Source organism: Eptatretus burgeri, chromosome 11, assembly GCF_056783735.1.
Source record: "Eptatretus burgeri isolate ZD-2024b chromosome 11, Ebu_testis_v1, whole genome shotgun sequence".
In the NCBI taxonomy this organism is placed as follows: domain Eukaryota; kingdom Metazoa; phylum Chordata; class Myxini; order Myxiniformes; family Myxinidae; genus Eptatretus; species Eptatretus burgeri.
In genome coordinates this window covers 6,643,232-6,670,575 of record NC_140971.1, presented here as the reverse complement: position 1 = coordinate 6,670,575, position 27,344 = coordinate 6,643,232, and the positions used below count along the sequence as shown (strand labels likewise).

The window sequence follows — 27,344 nt, the reverse complement described above, 5'->3', positions numbered from 1 at the left end:
CTTATGGCCTCAAACATCACCCTTATGGCCTCATACATCACCCTTATGGCCTCATACATCACACTTATGGCCTCATACATCACACTTATGGCCTCATACATCACACTTATGGCCTCATACATCACACTTATGGCCTCATACATCACCCTTATGGCCTCATACATCACACTTATGGCCTCAAACATCACCCTTATGGCCTCATACATCACCCTTATGGCCTCATACATCACACTTATGGCCTCATACATCACACTTATGGCCTCAAACATCACACTTATGGCCTCAAACATCACCCTTATGGCCTCATACATCACCCTTATGGCCTCAAACATCACACTTATGGCCTCAAACATCACACTTATGGCCTCATACATCACACTTATGGCCTCATACATCACCCTTATGGCCTCATACATCACACTTATGGCCTCAAACATCACACTTATCGCCTCAAGCATCACCCTTATGGCCTCAAACATCACACTTATCGCCTCAAGCATCACCCTTATGGCCTCATACATCACACTTATGACCTCATACATCACCCTTATGGCCTCATACATCACACTTATGGCCTCAAACATCACCCTTATGGCCTCAAGCATCACCCTTATGGCCTCATACATCACACTTATGGCCTCATACATCACACTTATGGCCTCATACATCACACTTATGGCCTCATACATCACACGTATGCCCTCAAACATCACCCTTATCCCCTCAAACATCACCCTTATGGCCTCAAACATCACACTTATGCCCTCAAACATCACACTTATGCCCTCAAACATCACACTTATGGCCTCATAAATCACACTTATGGCCTCAAACATCACCCTTATGGCCTCATACATCACCCTTATGGCCTCATACATCACACTTATGGCCTCATACATCACACTTATGGCCTCAAACATCACACTTATGGCCTCAAACATCACCCTTATGGCCTCATACATCACACTTATGGCCTCATACATCACCCTTATGGCCTCATACATCACACTTATGGCCTCATACATCACACTTATGGCCTCAAACATCACCCTTATGGCCTCAAACATCACCCTTATGGCCTCATACATCACACTTATGGCCTCATACATCACACTTATGGCCTCATACATCACACTTATGGCCTCAAACATCACACTTATGGCCTCAAACATCACCCTTATGGCCTCATACATCACACTTATGGCCTCATACATCACCCTTATGGCCTCATACATCACACTTATGGCCTCATACATCACACTTATGGCCTCAAACATCACACTTATGGCCTCAAACATCACCCTTATGGCCTCATACATCACACTTATGGCCTCAAGCATCACCCTTATGGCCTCATACATCACACTTATGGCCTCATACATCACCCTTATGGCCTCAAACATCACCCTTATGACCTCGAACATCACACTTATGGCCTCATACATCACACGTATGCCCTCAAACATCACCCTTATCCCCTCAAACATCACCCTTATGGCCTCAAACATCACACTTATGCCCTCAAACATCACACTTATGCCCTCAAACATCACACTTATGGCCTCATAAATCACACTTATGGCCTCAAACATCACCCTTATGGCCTCATACGTCACCCTTATGGCCTCATACATCACACTTATGGCCTCAAACATCACACTTATGGCCTCATACATCACCCTTATGGCCTCATACATCACACTTATGGCCTCAAACATCACACTTATGGCCTCAAACATCACCCTTATGGCCTCATACATCACACTTATGGCCTCATACATCACCCTTATGGCCTCATACATCACACTTATGGCCTCATACATCACACTTATGGCCTCAAACATCACACTTATGGCCTCATACATCACACTTATGGCCTCATACATCACCCTTATGGCCTCATACATCACACTTATGGCCTCAAACATCACACTTATCGCCTCAAGCATCACCCTTATGGCCTCAAACATCACACTTATCGCCTCAAGCATCACCCTTATGGCCTCATACATCACACTTATGACCTCATACATCACCCTTATGGCCTCATACATCACACTTATGGCCTCAAACATCACCCTTATGGCCTCAAGCATCACCCTTATGGCCTCATACATCACACTTATGGCCTCATACATCACACTTATGGCCTCATACATCACACTTATGGCCTCATACATCACACGTATGCCCTCAAACATCACCCTTATCCCCTCAAACATCACCCTTATGGCCTCAAACATCACACTTATGCCCTCAAACATCACACTTATGCCCTCAAACATCACACTTATGGCCTCATAAATCACACTTATGGCCTCAAACATCACCCTTATGGCCTCATACATCACCCTTATGGCCTCATACATCACACTTATGGCCTCATACATCACACTTATGGCCTCAAACATCACACTTATGGCCTCAAACATCACCCTTATGGCCTCATACATCACACTTATGGCCTCATACATCACCCTTATGGCCTCATACATCACACTTATGGCCTCATACATCACACTTATGGCCTCAAACATCACCCTTATGGCCTCAAACATCACCCTTATGGCCTCATACATCACACTTATGGCCTCATACATCACACTTATGGCCTCATACATCACACTTATGGCCTCAAACATCACACTTATGGCCTCAAACATCACCCTTATGGCCTCATACATCACACTTATGGCCTCATACATCACCCTTATGGCCTCATACATCACACTTATGGCCTCATACATCACACTTATGGCCTCAAACATCACACTTATGGCCTCAAACATCACCCTTATGGCCTCATACATCACACTTATGGCCTCAAGCATCACCCTTATGGCCTCATACATCACACTTATGGCCTCATACATCACCCTTATGGCCTCAAACATCACCCTTATGACCTCGAACATCACACTTATGGCCTCATACATCACACGTATGCCCTCAAACATCACCCTTATCCCCTCAAACATCACCCTTATGGCCTCAAACATCACACTTATGCCCTCAAACATCACACTTATGCCCTCAAACATCACACTTATGGCCTCATAAATCACACTTATGGCCTCAAACATCACCCTTATGGCCTCATACGTCACCCTTATGGCCTCATACATCACACTTATGGCCTCAAACATCACACTTATGGCCTCATACATCACCCTTATGGCCTCATACATCACACTTATGGCCTCAAACATCACACTTATGGCCTCAAACATCACCCTTATGGCCTCATACATCACACTTATGGCCTCATACATCACCCTTATGGCCTCATACATCACACTTATGGCCTCATACATCACACTTATGGCCTCAAACATCACACTTATGGCCTCATACATCACACTTATGGCCTCATACATCACACTTATGGCCTCAAACATCACACTTATGGCCTCAAACATCACCCTTATGGCCTCATACATCACCCTTATGGCCTCATACATCACACTTATGGCCTCATACATCACACTTATGGCCTCATACATCACACTTATGGCCTCATACATCACCCTTATGGCCTCATACATCACACTTATGGCCTCAAACATCACCCTTATGGCCTCATACATCACCCTTATGGCCTCATACATCACACTTATGGCCTCATACATCACACTTATGGCCTCAAACATCACACTTATGGCCTCAAACATCACCCTTATGGCCTCATACATCACCCTTATGGCCTCAAACATCACACTTATGGCCTCAAACATCACACTTATGGCCTCATACATCACACTTATGGCCTCATACATCACCCTTATGGCCTCATACATCACACTTATGGCCTCAAACATCACACTTATCGCCTCAAGCATCACCCTTATGGCCTCAAACATCACACTTATCGCCTCAAGCATCACCCTTATGGCCTCATACATCACACTTATGACCTCATACATCACCCTTATGGCCTCATACATCACACTTATGGCCTCAAACATCACCCTTATGGCCTCAAGCATCACCCTTATGGCCTCATACATCACACTTATGGCCTCATACATCACACTTATGGCCTCATACATCACACTTATGGCCTCATACATCACACGTATGCCCTCAAACATCACCCTTATCCCCTCAAACATCACCCTTATGGCCTCAAACATCACACTTATGCCCTCAAACATCACACTTATGCCCTCAAACATCACACTTATGGCCTCATAAATCACACTTATGGCCTCAAACATCACCCTTATGGCCTCATACATCACCCTTATGGCCTCATACATCACACTTATGGCCTCATACATCACCCTTATGGCCTCATACATCACCCTTATGGCCTCATACATCACACTTATGGCCTCATACATCACACTTATGGCCTCAAACATCACACTTATGGCCTCAAACATCACCCTTATGGCCTCATACATCACACTTATGGCCTCAAGCATCACCCTTATGGCCTCATACATCACACTTATGGCCTCATACATCACCCTTATGGCCTCAAACATCACCCTTATGACCTCGAACATCACACTTATGGCCTCATACATCACACGTATGCCCTCAAACATCACCCTTATCCCCTCAAACATCACCCTTATGGCCTCAAACATCACACTTATGCCCTCAAACATCACACTTATGCCCTCAAACATCACACTTATGGCCTCATAAATCACACTTATGGCCTCAAACATCACCCTTATGGCCTCATACATCACCCTTATGGCCTCATACATCACACTTATGGCCTCAAACATCACACTTATGGCCTCATACATCACCCTTATGGCCTCATACATCACACTTATGGCCTCAAACATCACACTTATGGCCTCAAACATCACACTTATGGCCTCAAACATCACACTTATGGCCTCATACATCACCCTTATGGCCTCATACATCACCCTTATGGCCTCATACATCACACTTATGGCCTCAAACATCACACTTATGGCCTCATACATCACCCTTATGGCCTCATACATCACACTTATGGCCTCAAACATCACCCTTATCCCCTCAAACATCACCCTTATGGCCTCAAACATCACACTTATGCCCTCAAACATCACACTTATGCCCTCAAACATCACACTTATGGCCTCATACATCACACTTATGGCCTCAAACATCACCCTTATGGCCTCATACATCACCCTTATAGCCTCAAACATCACACTTATGGCCTCAAACATCACACTTATGGCCTCAAACATCACACTTATGGCCTCAAACATCACCCTTATGGCCTCATACATCACCCTTATGGCCTCATACATCACACTTATGGCCTCATACATCACACTTATGGCCTCATACATCACACTTATGGCCTCAAACATCACACTTATGGCCTCAAACATCACACTTATGGCCTCAAACATCACACTTATGGCCTCAAACATCACACTTATGGCCTCATACATCACACTTATGGCCTCAAACATCACACTTATGGCCTCAAACATCACACTTATGGCCTCATACATCACACTTATGGCCTCATACATCACCCTTATGGCCTCATACATCACACTTATGGCCTCAAACATCACACTTATCGCCTCAAGCATCACCCTTATGGCCTCAAACATCACACTTATCGCCTCAAGCATCACCCTTATGGCCTCATACATCACACTTATGACCTCATACATCACCCTTATGGCCTCAAACATCACCCTTATGGCCTCAAACATCACCCTTATGGCCTCAAACATCACCCTTATGGCCTCAAGCATCACCCTTATGGCCTCATACATCACACTTATGGCCTCAAACATCACACTTATGGCCTCATACATCACCCTTATGGCCTCATACATCACCCTTATGGCCTCATACATCACCCTTATGGCCTCATACATCACACTTATGGCCTCAAACATCACACTTATGGCCTCAAACATCACCCTTATGGCCTCAAACATCACCCTTATGGCCTCATACATCACCCTTATGGCCTCATACATCACACTTATGGCCTCAAACATCACCCTTATGGCCTCAAGCATCACCCTTATGGCCTCATACATCACACTTATGGCCTCATACATCACACTTATGGCCTCATACATCACACTTATGGCCTCATACATCACACGTATGCCCTCAAACATCACCCTTATCCCCTCAAACATCACCCTTATGGCCTCAAACATCACCCTTATGGCCTCATACATCACCCTTATGGCCTCATACATCACACTTATGGCCTCAAACATCACACTTATGCCCTCAAACATCACACTTATGCCCTCAAACATCACAATTATGGCCTCATAAATCACACTTATGGCCTCAAACATCACCCTTATGGCCTCATACATCACCCTTATGGCCTCATACATCACACTTATGGCCTCAAACATCACACTTATGGCCTCATACATCACCCTTATGGCCTCATACATCACACTTATGGCCTCAAACATCACACTTATGGCCTCAAACATCACCCTTATGGCCTCAAACATCACCCTTATGGCCTCATACATCACCCTTATGACCTCATACATCACACTTATGGCCTCAAGCATCACCCTTATGGCCTCATACATCACACTTATGGCCTCATACATCACACTTATGGCCTCATACATCACACTTATGGCCTCAAACATCACACTTATGGCCTCAAACATCACCCTTATGGCCTCATACATCACCCTTATGGCCTCATACATCACACTTATGGCCTCATACATCACACTTATGGCCTCATACATCACACTTATGGCCTCAAACATCACACTTATGGCCTCAAACATCACCCTTATGGCCTCATACATCACACGTATGCCGTCAAACATCACCGTTATCCCCTCAAACATCACACTTATGGCCTCAAACATCACCCTTATGGCCTCATACATCACACTTATGGCCTCATACATCACACGTATGCCCTCAAACATCACCCTTATCCCCTCAAACATCACCCTTATGGCCTCAAACATCACCCTTATGGCCTCATACATCACCCTTATGGCCTCATACATCACACTTATGGCCTCAAACATCACACTTATGGCCACAAGCATCACCCTTATGGCCTCAAACATCACACTTATGGCCTCAAGCATCACCCTTATGGCCTCATACATCACACTTATGGCCTCATACATCACACTTATGGCCTCATACATCACACTTATGGCCTCATACATCACACTTATGGCCTCAAACATCACAATTATGGCCTCAAACATCACCCTTATGGCCTCATACATCACCCTTATGGCCTCATACATCACACTTATGGCCTCATACATCACACTTATGGCCTCATACATCACACTTATGGCCTCAAACATCACACTTATGGCCTCAAACATCACCCTTATGGCCTCATACATCACACTTATGGCCTCATACATCACCCTTATGGCCTCATACATCACACTTATGGCCTCATACATCACACTTATGGCCTCAAACATCACACTTATGGCCTCAAACATCACACTTATGGCCTCAAGCATCACCGTTATGGCCTCATACATCACACTTATGGCCTCATACATCACCCTTATGGCCTCAAACATCACCCTTATGACCTCGAACATCACACTTATGGCCTCATACATCACACGTATGCCCTCAAACATCACCCTTATCCCCTCAAACATCACCCTTATGGCCTCAAACATCACACTTATGCCCTCAAACATCACACTTATGCCCTCAAACATCACACTTATGGCCTCATACATCACACTTATGGCCTCAAACATCACACTTATGGCCTCAAACATCACACTTATGCCCTCAAACATCACACTTATGCCCTCAAACATCACACTTATGCCCTCAAACATCACCCTTATGGCCTCATACATCACACTTATGGCCTCAAACATCACCCTTATGGCCTCATACATCACCCTTATGGCCTCAAACATCACCCTTATGGCCTCATACATCACACTTATGGCCTCAAACATCACCCTTATGGCCTCAAACATCACCCTTATGGCCTCATACATCACCCTTATGGCCTCAAACATCACCCTTATGGCCTCAAACATCACACTTATGGCCTCAAGCATCACCCTTATGGCCTCAAACATCACCCTTATGGCCTCATACATCACACTTATGGCCTCAAACATCACCCTTATGGCCTCATACATCACACTTATGGCCTCAAACATCACACTTATGGCCTCAAACATCACCCTTATGGCCTCATACATCACCCTTATGGCCTCATACATCACACTTATGGCCTCATACATCACACTTATGGCCTCAAACATCACACTTATGGCCTCAAACATCACCCTTATGGCCTCATACATCACACTTATGGCCTCATACATCACACTTATGGCCTCAAACATCACCCTTATGGCCTCATACATCACCCTTATGGCCTCATACATCACACTTATGGCCTCAAACATCACCCTTATGGCCTCATACATCACACTTATGGCCTCAAACATCACCCTTATGGCCTCATACATCACACTTATGGCCTCAAACATCACCCTTATGACCTCGAACATCACACTTATGGCCTCATACATCACACTTATGGCCTCATACATCACCCTTATGGCCTCATACATCACCCTTATGGCCTCATACATCACACTTATGGCCTCATACATCACACTTATGGCCTCATACATCACCCTTATGGCCTCAAACATCACCCTTATGGCCTCATACATCACCCTTATGGCCTCAAACATCACCCTTATGGCCTCAAACATCACACTTATGGCCTCAAGCATCACCCTTATGGCCTCATACATCACACTTATGGCCTCAAACATCACCCTTATGGCCTCATACATCACACTTATGGCCTCAAACATCACCCTTATGGCCTCATACATCACACTTATGGCCTCAAACATCACCCTTATGGCCTCATACATCACACTTATGGCCTCAAACATCACCCTTATGACCTCGAACATCACACTTATGGCCTCATACATCACACTTATGGCCTCATACATCACCCTTATGGCCTCATACATCACCCTTATGGCCTCATACATCACACTTATGGCCTCATACATCACACTTATGGCCTCATACATCACCCTTATGGCCTCATACATCACCCTTATGGCCTCAAACATCACCCTTATGGCCTCATACATCACACTTATGGCCTCATACATCACCCTTATGGCCTCATACATCACCCTTATGGCCTCAAACATCACCCTTATGGCCTCATACATCACCCTTATGGCCTCAAACATCACCCTTATGGCCTCATACATCACACTTATGGCCTCAAACATCACCCTTATGGCCTCATACATCACCCTTATGGCCTCAAACATCACCCTTATGGCCTCAAACATCACACTTATGGCCTCAAGCATCACCCTTATGGCCTCATACATCACACTTATGGCCTCAAACATCACCCTTATGGCCTCATACATCACACTTATGGCCTCAAACATCACCCTTATGGCCTCATACATCACACTTATGGCCTCAAACATCACCCTTATGGCCTCATACATCACACTTATGGCCTCAAACATCACCCTTATGACCTCGAACATCACACTTATGGCCTCATACATCACACTTATGGCCTCATACATCACCCTTATGGCCTCATACATCACCCTTATGGCCTCATACATCACACTTATGGCCTCATACATCACACTTATGGCCTCATACATCACCCTTATGGCCTCATACATCACCCTTATGGCCTCAAACATCACCCTTATGGCCTCATACATCACACTTATGGCCTCATACATCACCCTTATGGCCTCATACATCACCCTTATGGCCTCAAACATCACCCTTATGGCCTCATACATCACCCTTATGGCCTCAAACATCACCCTTATGGCCTCATACATCACACTTATGGCCTCAAACATCACCCTTATGACCTCGAACATCACACTTATGGCCTCATACATCACCCTTATGGCCTCATACAATGTGATAAGACGGCGCTGAGCCACAGTTTAGAAGATGGGGGCTTTATTGACCACCATAGAACACCTCGTACTTACGTCACCATATTGGCAGAGTTTTCTTCACTCCATTTTTGCCCATCTCACAAGCCATCTCATGGTATGATTATATATATATATATATATATATATATATATATATATATATATATATATATATATATATATATATATATATATATATATATATATATATAATTCCAGCAATCTGTGTGTGTGTGTGTCTCTGTCTGTCTGTCTGTGACCGCCGTTTCTCGACAACCGCCAGTCCGATCTGATTGAAACTTGCCAGGTATATTGCTGGGGACCTGGATTTGTGCCTTTTCAAGGTTTGATATTAATCGGACAAGTGCTTCCCAAGTTATGGCCATTTATTTACCAACCAATGACATGACACGTTGCTGCGTAGGCGTGGCTGCGTAGGCCGGTGAGCGGCTGGCCGACGATGACGTCACAGGCCGTGCCAGTTACATGGCAGCGAATGTCATGGCAAGCAAAGACAGGGAGGTAAACTTGATTTTAATTAACTCTGTGTGTGGAAGCGTGGTCGCCAGAATGCGAGAGCAAAGGAACGGCCTGTGTGGTTGTTGTTTCTGGCACGCCGTTTGAAAGGTTTTTGTTGTTGTTTGCACGTACGGCCACGCACCTACGGGCACACACTAGTATATATAAATATATTTATATATTTTATATCGTGGTTATTGTAAGTATTTTGAAGGTGATTTGTGTTATACAGTATTCAGGTATATTATTCGATTTAGTTAAGGTTGAAAGAGGTTTATAAAAAGGCGTATAAATAGATTATTTTCGGGTTTTACCGCCGTTTTTCCCAGTGAATAACACCACCCTATCTTGCATGTTACATTAGTTATCTGTTCCCGTTGTTTGTGTCCTTTATAACATCCTTAAAAACGGTAAGTTTCCTGGTTGGAATGATTTTCATCTTCGTTTCACTGCCAGACAGACAGACTGTGAAAAATATAATCACCCCTCTCCGCTCAGTCGGGACGAATTCAAAGCCAAAATACATTAAACGGCAAACTTGTCTTCCTCTTCATGTTCCGATTTGCGTTCAAAATGCAACATTAAATTTAAGTAAGCTGTTCCTCCATCATAAACTGACAAGACGGACATGAATGAACCAATTGCTTAACTCCGCTTATCGTTTCACGTGCGCGGGGTAAAAAGAGGTGCAATTGATGCTTCGGCGATAATATGACAAAACAAATCAACAGTTCCTGGATTTGAATCACAAGACCCATTTGCCTTCAGCACCACAGTGAGACAGGTTCTTTCTTTTCTTTTCTTTTCTTCTTCGTAAATAGTGTACCTGTAATGACGTCATTAAACGGGATTGCATCACACCTGCGTCATGTGTATGACAATGTTGTTGCTCTCGGTGATGGGCTTGCGCCGGAAGTACTCCACCAGCTCTGGTAGAGAAGCAAAGCTCTCCTTCCCACCGATGTTGTACTTGCCTTTCTGTGAATAAACAATTAGTCACCAAGTAAGTCTCACAATTACCATGGTGAAAATTACCTTTTCTCCAGAAAAACCTGAACCCCGACCGAGAACAATGGTCCAGAAAAATTGTGACAGACAATGCATCGACGCAACAACGAATTGCAACTGAAGGTCTCTCAATTGTTTTGTGTCAATAAATATGTCCTGTGTCTGAAAAGTCTTTCGGAATTTGGTTTGGGGGAATATAACCAACACGGTACTAGATTGGACGATCCGCACCCACGGAACCGCTGGGCAATTCAGGACCAAATTACAATCCGTTTTTCACACTTATAATGTCCTTCGATACCATTTATACCAATTTGGCGATCTTCTGGTGACCAACATTTAGTGAGAAACAAGAAACCAGCACATCTCCGCAGGAGACCCATGGTTGGGAGACCAAGTGTACAGGAAGATTGTTGGACACTCAGTTTTCCAACACATCATTTTTGATCTTGCTCTTTACACAGTCTCGTCCCGCCATCTCACCCCAGCCGGCCTCTCCAGTTCCAAATTGGAAACGGACCTCAATCCTTCATCCCTCTATTTAATTCTCTCATCCGTGGAACCAATTCCCCGTGTCTGTCATCTCGTGTCGTCACCTCCAGTCCCTTATGAGTGACGTCTTTATCCCCCTGTTCCCCTCTGTCCTTTTGCCAGTCTGTGAACCTGTTGTGCTCTATTGTTTAGCTTCTCCATGAGATAAATTTTTTGTATTGTATGAATAAAAGCGACTTTGGATCGGTTAACCCTTTCAACCCTGAGCTCCTTGGACTTCCGGCTCCCCCACCCTGGGCTCCCTGAAGAAAAATCCGGCCACTTGGGTATATGGAGGTTTCGATAGCGGCCAGTAAACAGGCCACTTGGGTATCTGGTGGTTTGAGTAGTGGCCGGTAAACAGGCCACTCGGGTATCTGGTGGTTTGAGTAGTGGCCGGTAAACAGGCCACTCGGGTATCTGGAGGTTTCAATAGCGGCCAGTAAACAGGCCGCTCGGGTATCTGGAGGTTTGAATAGTAGCCAGTAAACAGGCCGCTCGGGTATCTGGAGGTTTGAATAATAGCCAGTAAACAGGCCGCTCGGGTATCTGGAGGTTTGAATAGTGGCCGGTAAACAGGCCACTCGGGTATCTGGAGGTTTGAATAATAGCCAGTAAACAGGCCACTCGGGTATCTGGAGGTTTGAATAGTGGCCAGTAAACAGGCCACTCGGGTATCTGGAGGTTTGAATAGTGGCCGGTAAACAGGCCGCTCGGGTATCTGGAGGTTTGAATAGTGGCCGGTAAACAGGCCACTCGGGTATCTGGAGGTTTGAATAATAGCCGGTAAACAGGCCACTCGGGTATCTGGAGGTTTGAATAGTGGCCGGTAAACAGGCCACTCGGGTATCTGGAGGTTTGAATAGTGGCCGGTAAACAGGCCACTCGGGTATCTGGAGGTTTGAATAATAGCCGGTAAACAGGCCACTCGGGTATCTGGAGGTTTGAATAGTGGCCGGTAAACAGGCCACTCAGGAATCTGGAGGTTTGAATAATAGCCGGTAAACAGGCCACTCGGGTATCTGGAGGTTTGAATAGTGGCCGGTAAACAGGCCACTCGGGTATCTGGAGGTTTGAATAATAGCCGGTAAACAGGCCACTCAGGAATCTGGAGGTTTGAATAATAGCCGGTAAACAGGCCACTCGGGTATCTGGAGGTTTGAATAGTAGCCGGTAAACAAGCCACTCGGGTATCTGGATGTTTGAATAATAGCCGGTAAACAGGCCACTTGGGTATCTGGAGGTTTGAATAGTGGCCGGTAAACAGGCCACTCAGGTATCTGGAGGTTTGAATAATAGCCGGTAAACAGGCCACTTGGGTATCTGGAGGTTTGAATAGTAGCCGGTAAACAAGCCACTTGGGTATCTGGAGGTTTGAATAATAGCCGGTAAACAAGCCACTTGGGTATCTGGAGGTTTGAATAGTAGCCGGTAAACAAGCCACTCGGGTATCTGGAGGTTTGAATAGTAGCCGGTAAACAGGCCCCTCGGGTATCTGGAGGTTTGACTAATAGCCGGTAAACAAGCCACTCGGGTATCTGGAGGTTTGAATAATAGCCGGTAAACAGGCCGCTCGGGTATCTGGAGGTTTGAATAGTGGCCGGTAAACAGGCCCCTCGGGTATCTGGAGGTTTGAATAATAGCCGGTAAACAGGCCACTCGGGTATCTGGAGGTTTGAATAGTGGCCGGTAAACAGGCCCCTCGGGTATCTGGAGGTTTGACTAATAGCCGGTAAACAAGCCACTCGGGTATCTGGAGGTTTGAATAATAGCCGGTAAACAGGCCGCTCGGGTATCTGGAGGTTTGAATAATAGCCGGTAAACAAGCCACTCGGGTATCTGGATGTTTGAATAATAGCCGGTAAACAAGCCACTCGGGTATCTGGATGTTTGAATAATAGCCGGTAAACAAGCCACTCAGGTATCTGGAGGTTTGAATAATAGCCGGTAAACAAGCCACTTGGGTATCTGGAGGTTTGAATAATAGCCGGTAAACAAGCCACTTGGGTATCTGGAGGTTTGAATAGTAGCCGGTAAACAAGCCACTCGGGTATCTGGAGGTTTGAATAGTAGCCGGTAAACAGGCCACTCAGGAATCTGGAGGTTTGAATAGTGGCCGGTAAACAGGCCACTCAGGTATCTGGAGGTTTGAATAATAGCCGGTAAACAGGCCGCTCGGGTATCTGGAGGTTTGAATAATAGCCGGTAAACAGGCCGCTCGGGTATCTGGAGGTTTGAATAATAGCCGGTAAACAAGCCACTCGGGTATCTGGATGTTTGAATAATAGCTGGTAAACAAGCCACTCGGGTATCTGGAGGTTTGAATAATAGCCGGTAAACAAGCCACTCAGGTATCTGGAGGTTTGAATAATAGCCGGTAAACAAGCCACTTGGGTATCTGGAGGTTTGAATAATAGCCGGTAAACAAGCCACTTGGGTATCTGGAGGTTTGAATAGTAGCCGGTAAACAAGCCACTCGGGTATCTGGAGGTTTGAATAGTAGCCGGTAAACAAGCCACTCGGGTATCTGGAGGTTTGAATAGTAGCCGGTAAACAGGCCCCTCGGGTATCTGGAGGTTTGACTAATAGCCGGTAAACAAGCCACTCGGGTATCTGGAGGTTTGAATAATAGCCGGTAAACAGGCCGCTCGGGTATCTGGAGGTTTGAATAGTGGCCGGTAAACAGGCCACTCGGGTATCTGGAGGTTTGAATAATAGCCGGTAAACAGGCCACTCGGGTATCTGGAGGTTTGAATAGTGGCCGGTAAACAGGCCACTCGGGTATCTGGAGGTTTGAATAATAGCCGGTAAACAAGCCACTCGGGTATCTGGAGGTTTGAATAATAGCCGGTAAACAGGCCGCTCGGGTATCTGGAGGTTTGAATAGTGGCCGGTAAACAGGCCGCTCGGGTATCTGGAGGTTTGAATAGTAGCTGGTAAACAGGCCGCTCAGGTATCTGGAGGTTTGAATAATAGCTGGTAAACAGGCCACTCGGGTATCTGGAGGTTTGAATAATAGCCAGTAAACAGGCCACTCGGGTATCTGGAGGTTTGAATAGTGGCCGGTAAACAGGCCACTCGGGTATCTGGAGGTTTGAATAATAGCCGGTAAACAGGCCGCTCGGGTATCTGGAGGTTTGAATAATAGCCGGTAAACAGGCCGCTCGGGTATCTGGAGGTTTGAATAGTGGCCGGTAAACAGGCCACTCGGGTATCTGGAGGTTTGAATAATAGCCGGTAAACAGGCCACTCGGGTATCTGGAGGTTTGAATAATAGCCGGTAAACAGGCCACTCGGGTATCTGGAGGTTTGAATAGTGGCCGGTAAACAGGCCGCTCAGGTATCTGGAGGTTTGAATAATAGCCGGTAAACAGGCCGCTCGGGTATCTGGAGGTTTGAATAGTGGCCGGTAAACAGGCCACTCGGGTATCTGGAGGTTTGAATAGTGGCCGGTAAACAGGCCACTCGGGTATCTGGAGGTTTGAATAGTGACCGGTAAACAGGCCGCTCGGGTATCTGGAGGTTTGAATAGTGGCGAGTGAGCTGGCCACTCGGGTATCTGGAGGTTTGAATAGTGACCGGTAAACAGGCCGCTCGGGTATCTGGAGGTTTGAATAGTGACCGGTAAACAGGCCGCTCGGGTATCTGGTGGTTTGAATAGCAGCCGGTAAACAGGCCACTCGGGTATCTGGAGGTTTGAATAGTGACCGGTAAACAGGCCGCTCGGGTATCTGGAGGTTTGAATAGTGACCGGTAAACAGGCCGCTCGGGTATCTGGTGGTTTGAATAGCAGCCGGTAAACAGGCCACTCGGGTATCTGGAGGTTTGAATAGTAGCCGGTAAACAGGCTGCTCGGGTATCTGGAGGTTTGAATAATAGCCAGTAAACAGGCCACTCGGGTATCTGGAGGTTTGAATAGTGACCGGTAAACAGGCCGCTCGGGTATCTGGAGGTTTGAATAATAGCCAGTAAACAGGCCGCTCGGGTATCTGGAGGTTTGAATAGTGGCGAGTGAGCTGGCCACTCGGGTATCTGGAGGTTTGAATAGTGACCGGTAAACAGGCCGCTCGGGTATCTGGTGGTTTGAATAGCAGCCGGTAAACAGGCCGCTCGGGTATCTGGAGGTTTGAATAGTGACCGGTAAACAGGCCGCTCGGGTATCTGGTGGTTTGAATAGCAGCCGGTAAACAGGCCGCTCGGGTATCTGGAGGTTTGAATAGTGGCCGGTAAACAGGCTGCTCGGGTATCTGGAGGTTTGAATAATAGCCGGTAAACAGGCCACTCGGGTATCTGGAGGTTTGAATAGTGGCCGGTAAACAGGCCGCTCGGGTATCTGGAGGTTTGAATAATAGCCGGTAAACAGGCCGCTCGGGTATCTGGAGGTTTGAATAGTGGCCGGTAAACAGGCCACTCGGGTATCTGGAGGTTTGAATAATAGCCGGTAAACAGGCCACTCGGGTATCTGGAGGTTTGAATAGTGGCCGGTAAACAGGCCACTCGGGTATCTGGAGGTTTGAATAGTGGCCGGTAAACAGGCCACTCGGGTATCTGGAGGTTTGAATAGTGGCCGGTAAACAGGCCGCTCGGGTATCTGGAGGTTTGAATAGTGGCCGGTAAACAGGCCGCTCGGGTATCTGGAGGTTTGAATAGTGGCCGGTAAACAGGCCGCTCGGGTATCTGGAGGTTTGAATAGTGGCCGGTAAACAGGCCACTCGGGTATCTGGAGGTTTGAATAGTGGCCGGTAAACAGGCCACTCGGGTATCTGGAGGTTTGAATAGTGGCCGGTAAACAGGCCACTCGGGTATCTGGAGGTTTGAATAATAGCCGGTAAACAGGCCGCTCGGGTATCTGGAGGTTTGAATAATAGCCGGTAAACAGGCCGCTCGGGTATCTGGAGGTTTGAATAATAGCCGGTAAACAGGCCGCTCGGGTATCTGGAGGTTTGAATAGTGGCCGGTAAACAGGCCGCTCGGGTATCTGGAGGTTTGAATAGTGGCCGGTAAACAGGCCACTCGGGTATCTGGAGGTTTGAATAATAGCCGGTAAACAGGCCACTCGGGTATCTGGAGGTTTGAATAGTGGCCGGTAAACAGGCCACTCGGGTATCTGGAGGTTTGAATAGTGGCCGGTAAACAGGCCACTCGGGTATCTGGAGGTTTGAATAATAGCCGGTAAACAGGCCACTCGGGTATCTGGAGGTTTGAATAATAGCCGGTAAACAGGCCACTCGGGTATCTGGAGGTTTGAATAGTGGCCGGTAAACAGGCCGCTCGGGTATCTGGAGGTTTGAATAATAGCCGGTAAACAGGCCACTCGGGTATCTGGAGGTTTGAATAATAGCCGGTAAACAGGCCGCTCGGGTATCTGGAGGTTTGAATAATAGCCGGTAAACAGGCCGCTCGGGTATCTGGAGGTTTGAATAATAGCCGGTAAACAGGCCGCTCGGGTATCTGGAGGTTTGAATAATAGCCAGTAAACAGGCCGCTCGGGTATCTGGAGGTTTGAATAATAGCCGGTAAACAGGCCGCTCGGGTATCTGGAGGTTTGAATAGTGGCCGGTAAACAGGCCACTTGCGTATCTGGAGGTTTGAATAATAGCCGGTAAACAGGCTGCTCGGGTATCTGGTGGTTTGAATAGTAGCCGGTAAACAGGCTGCTCGGGTATCTGGTGGTTTGAATAGTAGCCGGTAAACAGGCCACTCGGGTATCTGGAGGTTTGAATAGTGGCCGGTAAACAGGCCACTCGGGTATCTGGAGGTTTGAATAGTGGCCGGTAAACAGGCTGCTCGGGTATCTGGAGGTTTGAATAGTGGCCGGTAAACAGGCCACTCGGGTATCTGGAGGTTTGAATAGTGGCCGGTAAACAGGCCACTCGGGTATCTGGAGGTTTGAATAGTGGCCGGTAAACAGGCTGCTCGGGTATCTGGAGGTTTGAATAGTGGCCGGTAAACAGGCCACTCGGGTATCTGGAGGTTTGAATAGTGGCCGGTAAACAGGCCGCTCGGGTATCTGGAGGTTTGAATAGTGGCCGGTAAACAGGCCACTCGGGTATCTGGAGGTTTGAATAATAGCCGGTAAACAGGCCACTCGGGTATCTGGAGGTTTGAATAATAGCCGGTAAACAGGCCACTCGGGTATCTGGAGGTTTGAATAATAGCCAGTAAACAGGCCGCTCGGGTATCTGGAGGTTTGAATAATAGCCAGTAAACAGGCCACTTGCGTATCTGGAGGTTTGAATAATAGCCGGTAAACAGGCTGCTCGGGTATCTGGAGGTTTGAATAATAGCCGGTAAACAGGCTGCTCGGGTATCTGGAGGTTTGAATAATAGCCAGTAAACAGGCCACTCGGGTATCTGGAGGTTTGAATAGTGACCGGTAAACAGGCCACTCGGGTATCTGGAGGTTTGAATAGTGACCGGTAAACAGGCCACTCGGGTATCTGGAGGTTTGAATAGTAGCCGGTAAACAGGCTGCTCGGGTATCTGGTGGTTTGAATAGTAGCCGGTAAACAGGCCACTCGGGTATCTGGAGGTTTGAATAGTAGCCGGTAAACAGGCTGCTCGGGTATCTGGAGGTTTGAATAATAGCCAGTAAACAGGCCACTCGGGTATCTGGAGGTTTGAATAGTGACCGGTAAACAGGCCGCTCGGGTATCTGGAGGTTTGAATAGTGACCGGTAAACAGGCCACTCGGGTATCTGGAGGTTTGAATAGTAGCCGGTAAACAGGCCGCTCGGGTATCTGGAGGTTTGAATAGTGGCCGGTAAACAGGCTGCTCGGGTATCTGGAGGTTTGAATAGTGACCGGTAAACAGGCCACTCGGGTATCTGGAGGTTTGAATAGTGACCGGTAAACAGGCCACTCGGGTATCTGGAGGTTTGAATAGTGACCGGTAAACAGGCCACTCGGGTATCTGGAGGTTTGAATAGTAGCCGGTAAACAGGCTGCTCGGGTATCTGGAGGTTTGAATAGTGACCGGTAAACAGGCCACTCGGGTATCTGGAGGTTTGAATAGTAGCCGGTAAACAGGCCACTCGGGTATCTGGAGGTTTGAATAGTAGCCGGTAAACAGGCCACTCGGGTATCTGGAGGTTTGAATAGTGACCGGTAAACATGCCACTCGGGTATCTGGAGGTTTGAATAGTAGCCGGTAAACAGGCTGCTCGGGTATCTGGAGGTTTGAATAGTAGCCGGTAAACAGGCTGCTCGGGTATCTGGAGGTTTGAATAGTAGCCGGTAAACAGGCCGCTCGGGTATCTGGAGGTTTGAATAGTGGCCGGTAAACAGGCCGCTCGGGTATCTGGAGGTTTGAATAATAGCCGGTAAACAGGCCGCTCGGGTATCTGGTGGTTTGAATAGCAGCCGGTAAACAGGCCGCTCGGGTATCTGGAGGTTTGAATAGTGACCGGTAAACAGGCCGCTCGGGTATCTGGTGGTTTGAATAGCAGCCGGTAAACAGGCCGCTCGGGTATCTGGAGGTTTGAATAGTGGCCGGTAAACAGGCTGCTCGGGTATCTGGAGGTTTGAATAATAGCCGGTAAACAGGCCACTCGGGTATCTGGAGGTTTGAATAGTGGCCGGTAAACAGGCTGCTCGGGTATCTGGAGGTTTGAATAATAGCCGGTAAACAGGCCACTCGGGTATCTGGAGGTTTGAATAATAGCCGGTAAACAGGCCGCTCGGGTATCTGGTGGTTTGAATAGCAGCCGGTAAACAGGCTGCTCGGGTATCTGGAGGTTTGAATAATAGCCGGTAAACAGGCCACTCGGGTATCTGGAGGTTTGAATAGTAGCCGGTAAACAGGCTGCTCGGGTATCTGGAGGTTTGAATAGTAGCCGGTAAACAGGCCGCTCGGGTATCTGGAGGTTTGAATAGTGGCCGGTAAACAGGCCGCTCGGGTATCTGGAGGTTTGAATAATAGCCGGTAAACAGGCCGCTCGGGTATCTGGTGGTTTGAATAGCAGCCGGTAAACAGGCCGCTCGGGTATCTGGAGGTTTGAATAGTGACCGGTAAACAGGCCGCTCGGGTATCTGGTGGTTTGAATAGCAGCCGGTAAACAGGCCGCTCGGGTATCTGGAGGTTTGAATAGTGGCCGGTAAACAGGCTGCTCGGGTATCTGGAGGTTTGAATAATAGCCGGTAAACAGGCCACTCGGGTATCTGGAGGTTTGAATAGTGGCCGGTAAACAGGCCACTCGGGTATCTGGAGGTTTGAATAATAGCCGGTAAACAGGCCGCTCGGGTATCTGGTGGTTTGAATTACAGCCGGTAAACAGGCTGCTCGGGTATCTGGAGGTTTGAATAATAGCCGGTAAACAGGCCACTCGGGTATCTGGAGGTTTGAATAGTGGCCGGTAAACAGGCCACTCGGGTATCTGGAGGTTTGAATAATAGCCAGTAAACAGGCCACTCGGGTATCTGGAGGTTTGAATAGCAGCCGGTAAACAGGCCGCTCGGGTATCTGGAGGTTTGAATAGTGGCCGGTAAACAGGCTGCTCGGGTATCTGGAGGTTTGAATAATAGCCGGTAAACAGGCCACTCGGGTATCTGGAGGTTTGAATAGTGGCCGGTAAACAGGCTGCTCGGGTATCTGGAGGTTTGAATAATAGCCGGTAAACAGGCCACTCGGGTATCTGGAGGTTTGAATAATAGCCGGTAAACAGGCCGCTCGGGTATCTGGTGGTTTGAATAGCAGCCGGTAAACAGGCTGCTCGGGTATCTGGAGGTTTGAATAATAGCCGGTAAACAGGCCACTCGGGTATCTGGAGGTTTGAATAGTAGCCGGTAAACAGGCTGCTCGGGTATCTGGAGGTTTGAATAGTAGCCGGTAAACAGGCCGCTCGGGTATCTGGAGGTTTGAATAGTGGCCGGTAAACAGGCCGCTCGGGTATCTGGAGGTTTGAATAATAGCCGGTAAACAGGCCGCTCGGGTATCTGGTGGTTTGAATAGCAGCCGGTAAACAGGCCGCTCGGGTATCTGGAGGTTTGAATAGTGACCGGTAAACAGGCCGCTCGGGTATCTGGTGGTTTGAATAGCAGCCGGTAAACAGGCCGCTCGGGTATCTGGAGGTTTGAATAGTGGCCGGTAAACAGGCTGCTCGGGTATCTGGAGGTTTGAATAATAGCCGGTAAACAGGCCACTCGGGTATCTGGAGGTTTGAATAGTGGCCGGTAAACAGGCCACTCGGGTATCTGGAGGTTTGAATAATAGCCGGTAAACAGGCCGCTCGGGTATCTGGTGGTTTGAATTACAGCCGGTAAACAGGCTGCTCGGGTATCTGGAGGTTTGAATAATAGCCGGTAAACAGGCCACTCGGGTATCTGGAGGTTTGAATAGTGGCCGGTAAACAGGCCACTCGGGTATCTGGAGGTTTGAATAATAGCCAGTAAACAGGCCGCTCGGGTATCTGGAGGTTTGAATAGTAGCCGGTAAACAGGCTGCTCGGGTATCTGGAGGTTTGAATAGTAGCCGGTAAACAGGCCGCTCGGGTATCTGGAGGTTTGAATAGTGGCCGGTAAACAGGCCGCTCGGGTATCTGGAGGTTTGAATAATAGCCGGTAAACAGGCCGCTCGGGTATCTGGAGGTTTGAATAGCAGCCGGTAAACAGGCCGCTCGGGTATCTGGAGGTTTGAATAGTGACCGGTAAACAGGCCGCTCGGGTATCTGGTGGTTTGAATAGCAGCCGGTAAACAGGCCGCTCGGGTATCTGGAGGTTTGAATAGTGGCCGGTAAACAGGCTGCTCGGGTATCTGGAGGTTTGAATAATAGCCGGTAAACAGGCCACTCGGGTATCTGGAGGTTTGAATAGTGGCCGGTAAACAGGCCACTCGGGTATCTGGAGGTTTGAATAATAGCCGGTAAACAGGCCGCTCGGGTATCTGGTGGTTTGAATAGCAGCCGGTAAACAGGCTGCTCGGGTATCTGGAGGTTTGAATAATAGCCGGTAAACAGGCCACTCGGGTATCTGGAGGTTTGAATAGTGGCCGGTAAACAGGCCACTCGGGTATCTGGAGGTTTGAATAATAGCCAGTAAACAGGCCGCTCGGGTATCTGGAGGTTTGAATAGTGGCGAGTGAGCTGGCCACTCGGGTATCTGGAGGTTTGAATAATAGCCAGTAAACAGGCCGCTCGGGTATCTGGAGGTTTGAATAATAGCCGGTAAACAGGCCGCTCGGGTATCTGGAGGTTTGAATAATAGCCGGTAAACAAGCCACTCGGGTATCTGGAGGTTTGAATAGTGACCGGTAAACAGGCCGCTCGGGTATCTGGAGGTTTGAATAATAGCCAGTAAACAGGCCGCTCGGGTATCTGGAGGTTTGAATAATAGCCAGTAAACAGGCCGCTCGGGTATCTGGAGGTTTGAATAATAGCCGGTAAACAGGCCGCTCGGGTATCTGGAGGTTTGAATAGTAGCCGGTAAACAGGCCACTCGGGTATCTGGAGGTTTGAATAGTAGCCGGTAAACAGGCTGCTCGGGTATCTGGAGGTTTGAATAGTAGCCGGTAAACAGGCCGCTCGGGTATCTGGAGGTTTGAATAGTGGCGAGTGAGCTGGCCACTCGGGTATCTGGAGGTTTGAATAGTGACCGGTAAACAGGCCGCTCGGGTATCTGGAGGTTTGAATAGTGACCGGTAAACAGGCCGCTCGGGTATCTGGTGGTTTGAATAGCAGCCGGTAAACAGGCCACTCGGGTATCTGGAGGTTTGAATAATAGCCGGTAAACAGGCTGCTCGGGTATCTGGAGGTTTGAATAATAGCCGGTAAACAGGCCACTCGGGTATCTGGAGGTTTGAATAGTGGCCGGTAAACAGGCCACTCGGGTATCTGGAGGTTTGAATAATAGCCGGTAAACAGGCCACTCGGGTATCTGGAGGTTTGAATTATAGCCGGTAAACAGGCCACTCGGGTATCTGGAGGTTTGAATAATAGCCGGTAAACAGGCCGCTCGGGTATCTGGTGGTTTGAATAGTGGCCGGTAAACAGGCCACTCGGGTATCTGGAGGTTTGAATAGTGGCGAGTGAGCTGGCCGCTCGGGTATCTGGAGGTTTGAATAATAGCCGGTAAACAGGCCGCTCGGGTATCTGGAGGTTTGAATAATAGCCGGTAAACAGGCCACTCGGGTATCTGGAGGTTTGAATAATAGCCGGTAAACAGGCCGCTCGGGTATCTGGAGGTTTGAATAATAGCCGGTAAACAGGCCACTCGGGTATCTGGAGGTTTGAATAATAGCCGGTAAACAGGCCACTCGGGTATCTGGAGGTTTGAATAAAAGCCGGTAAACAGGCCACTCGGGTATCTGGAGGTTTGAATAATAGCCGGTAAACAGGCCACTCGGGTATCTGGAGGTTTGAATAAAAGCCGGTAAACAGGCCACTCGGGTATCTGGAGGTTTGAGTAGTGGCGAGTGAGCTGGCCACTCGGGTATCTGGAGGTTTGAATAAAAGCCGGTAAACAGGCCACTCGGGTATCTGGAGGTTTGAATAATAGCCAGTAAACAGGCCACTCGGGTATCTGGAGGTTTGAGTAGTGGCGAGTGAGCTGGCCACTCGGGTATCTGGAGGTTTGAATAATAGCCGGTAAACAGGCCACTCGGGTATCTGGAGGTTTGAATAATAGCCGGTAAACAGGCCACTCGGGTATCTGGAGGTTTGAATAATAGCCAGTAAACAGGCCACTCGGGTATCTGGAGGTTTGAGTAGTGGCGAGTGAGCTGGCCACTCGGGTATCTGGAGGTTTGAGTAGTGGCGAGTGAGCTGGCCACTCGGGTATCTGGAGGTTTGAATAATAGCCCGTAAACAGGCCACTCGGGTATCTGGAGGTTTGCGTAGTGGCGAGTGAGCTGGCCGCTCGGGTATCTGGAGGTTTGCGTAGTGGCGAGTGAGCTGGCCGCTCGGGTATCTGGAGGTTTGAGTAGTGGCGAGTGAGCTGGCCGCTCGGGTATCTGGAGGTTTGAATAGTAGCCGGTAAACAGGCCGCTCGGGTATCTGGAGGTTTGAGTAGTGGCGAGTGAGCTGGCCGCTCGGGTATCTGGAGGTTTGAGTAGTGGCGAGTGAGCTGGCCGCTCGGGTATCTGGAGGTTTGAGTAGTGGCGAGTGAGCTGGCCGCTCGGGTATCTGGAGGTTTGAGTAGTGGTGAGTGAGCTGGCCACTGGGTTTCTAAGTGTTCAAGAGCTCCCTTAAATGTACTAAAACCTAATACAACCCGTCATACGGAACCTCTCTCAAATATTTCACAGCAATTTGGGCAGGAATGCAAGAGGTTTTGTACGTGATTATTTTCCCTAAAACACATGATCAACACAGCATACCTTCAACATTTGTCGATTTTCAAACATAATAATCCATGAAGTACCAACAAGTGTAAATGAAGAAGGCAGACACGTAGGATGTGCATGAACCACCAATGTCGCATCACTTTTCAACAAACGATGGTTCCTTCTTTCGGGGAAATTACATTTCCAAAGGAGTAAAAGAGCTCCACGGAGCAACTTGGTTTCATGAAAACGGACCCAGAGTCACAGTATCCATTAATAAGGGGAAAGTTTTCATGAATATCACATTGAAAGGTGCGAGTAGTGGTCAAATCATTATTTTACGATTCCTTCCACGGCCACAATTATTCCCACATTCTTGCAAGGCCGGCCGAGGAAAGGTTTGGTCCCAAGACTTTCACGAACTGGCTGCTCATGCCCGAGGTTCGACCGAAGGTGATTGGAGTCATTAATTTGTAACGAGCTCAGGATGCCGACGATAACTCGTCCACTCTTCGTGAAAGGTTCCGTGGGTTCGTCAGCGTGCACCAAAACACCCGAACTCAATGTCCGTCCGAAGAACAGCGTGCTCTATGATGCAACCCCGTGCCTGCGAAGCACCATTCTGACAGCTCATCGTCTAGTCGGGAATCAAACCCAGGCTGGACAGCTCAAAAGTGCGCGCGCTACCTCCGCGCCGTCCAGTTGGACTCCACGTCATTCACATGGTAAGCGTTTCATTTTATGCACGTGCACCTCTTTCGACCAGTGGACAACCCCGGATGTCTATCTGCAAGCGAAGCCCGTTGCTACTACGCGCAAGACATTTTTCGCGTTGTGATTGAACTCGCCCAATTAAAATTCCCGTTTGTGCAGCTAAAAAAAACCCCAAAATGCTCCAAAACTTTCTCGGTTCCTTTTTACTCAATCCCAGGAGACACATTTTAACCCCGAATCAAGTCGATGATTGAATCGGAAAGACAAATTTCAGTTTGATTCGATGGAATTTTTTTTGGACACTGTATCAAGATTCACAAAATGGACCAAAAATTAAAAAAAAAAAGGTCAAAAGGGTTGGCGGAGAGCTCAGTTAGATGTCCACAAGATGGGTTTCAATGAGAGACCACCGACTATCACATTCAAACGACTTTCCTTAAACTGATTTCATCAAGACCTTCCGTAGCAGTGCGTTTGAGATTGTGGCCTACGGGGTCTAAAAGCCCTCCGAGACGGTCGACTCCTTCACCGTCTGCATCTCAGGCATGTACCTTTGTATAGATCTTGACGTGGGTGACGCGAGGATTTTTACGTGCGTCCTCTCCCGTATGCACCGACAGGACAAAGCTACCGGGGTCGCTGAGGCTCTCTCGCACGAGGAAGCTACCTGGCTTTCCACGCTTTCCCAACAGCTCCTCTGCCATTTTTCCAGTCATGTGACCATGGTACCACCTGGATGGAGGGAGAGTTAAAGCACAAGGTTGCTCGGTTAGATCCCGGTTCGAGGCTTGTGGAGCCCAAAGCCAAATGTTGGTTGACCGGCGGGTTTTGCAGCTGCATCCGTAATGACAATGCCGTTGCTCCATAAAAGCGGGCAGACCAGAGGCTTGAAACTGCCATCTGGAAACTTGTACAGCGCAATCAGCAAGCTTGCTCGCAAATTGGGAAATGGAAAATCATTGCTTCACACAGACGCACAGACACTGTAATTTGGAAACAAGCGAGTGGTCATTTCATTTGAAAAGGCAGGAGGGGGGACGGGGCAGGGGGGGGCACACCACCTGTATACATGCACTTGATAACACTACTTGCATTTCCCCCCATCCCGCTTTTTTAACCTAGTATAACTTTACATTGGTCTCAGGGTTCTCTAGGCCCAAATCAGAATTACTAGTTGTACAAGAAAGAACCGCCTGTTCTAGTGTAGTGGAAAATTTATCTCAATATTATGTTATTTCCACTTCTCCCTAACCTCCCCCCCCTCCCCCCCGCCCTCTCCAACCTTCTCCCGAGACCATGCTCCTCTTTCTACATATTACTTCCTCCTCCTCACTCATGCAAACCACAATGGAAAGAGGAACTTTCAATTCTGCATTTCCTCTCGACTGATCCTGCCTGGGCCTCGTGTCACCTTTCCTTCGTCGGATCCTCGCTGTTGAAGGGATACTGGAGCACTATCTCTCGTCCATCTTGCTCATACAGTTGTCCCGTGTTTTCTGCGCACCGGACGAAGCGAGTCCAAAATCACCAACAGCTCGCGCTCAAATGCATTGTCCGAGTAATTCATCATGCAGACTGCTCGTTCGCACGCAAACTAGCGACCTGTGTAGAACTGCACGAGCTCGGTGAGCGTGGCAAACTTCTCTCCACAGTACAAGTCGTAATAATCACCCGAGTTCTGGATCTTCACGTGGGTCACGGTTCCATCTCGCCTGGGGTAAAGGAAGAGGTGATAATGGGTCGGGACAGCAACAGGGTGAGACGAAGGGTCTACGGGTGGGAAAGTGTAGATGATGTGGAAATACAGGAACATTAGGGGTGAGATGTGTTGGAAAGGGAGGGAAAAAAAAATTCACCAAATCAAGTAGAGGATAAGTGGGGGGAGATTGTGATTTCTTTTCAGTCGAAATAGTAGATATCCATTTCCAGGTAGAGTGAAGAACGGAGGGACACTGAGATTATGGATGGACTCTTCGCCCACTCTTGTTACATCCACCACCAAAGGTAATGTTTTGACCCCTGTCTGTTTGTTTGTTACTTGCTAGTAACTGTTCAACTTGGTAAAGTTACTGTACAACTTGCTAGTAACTTGTTTGTTACTTGTTGCTTGTTTGTTATCTAAGATTTTTCTAGTATATCGGTTGATCTTGTTCGTTATTACGTCTGTTTGTCTGTTTGTCTGTCGCCTATAGATCGCAATTTTAAACCAAACTTCATGAAACTTCACCACATGGTGGAGTATGTCAAAAGCACGAAGCCTACTATTTTTGAGGTCAAAAGGTCAAAAGGTCAACAGATGCCAAAGGTCAGCAAACTTATCAAATTTCTAAAATCTTCAATTTTCATCCGATTGACTAGAAATTTGA

At 47.8% G+C, this 27,344-nt stretch overlaps 1 protein-coding gene across 3 annotated transcripts in view; it reads right to left on the bottom strand.

Annotated features, from left to right (window-relative positions):
* Positions 1-27,344, bottom strand: part of LOC147016402 (tyrosine-protein phosphatase non-receptor type 11-like) — an 84,114-nt gene that overhangs the window by 43,131 nt on the left and 13,639 nt on the right. For all 3 annotated transcript variants that reach the window (XM_085845022.1, XM_085845023.1, XM_085845021.1), the window contains exons 3-6: positions 26,581-26,690; positions 26,390-26,474; positions 25,530-25,710; positions 11,331-11,447 (exon numbers count right to left, since the gene is read on the bottom strand). In XM_085845022.1, the coding sequence (XP_085701148.1) occupies positions 11,331-11,447; positions 25,530-25,710; positions 26,390-26,474; positions 26,581-26,690 (493 nt within the window). The remainder of the gene's footprint in view (positions 1-11,330; positions 11,448-25,529; positions 25,711-26,389; positions 26,475-26,580; positions 26,691-27,344) is intronic.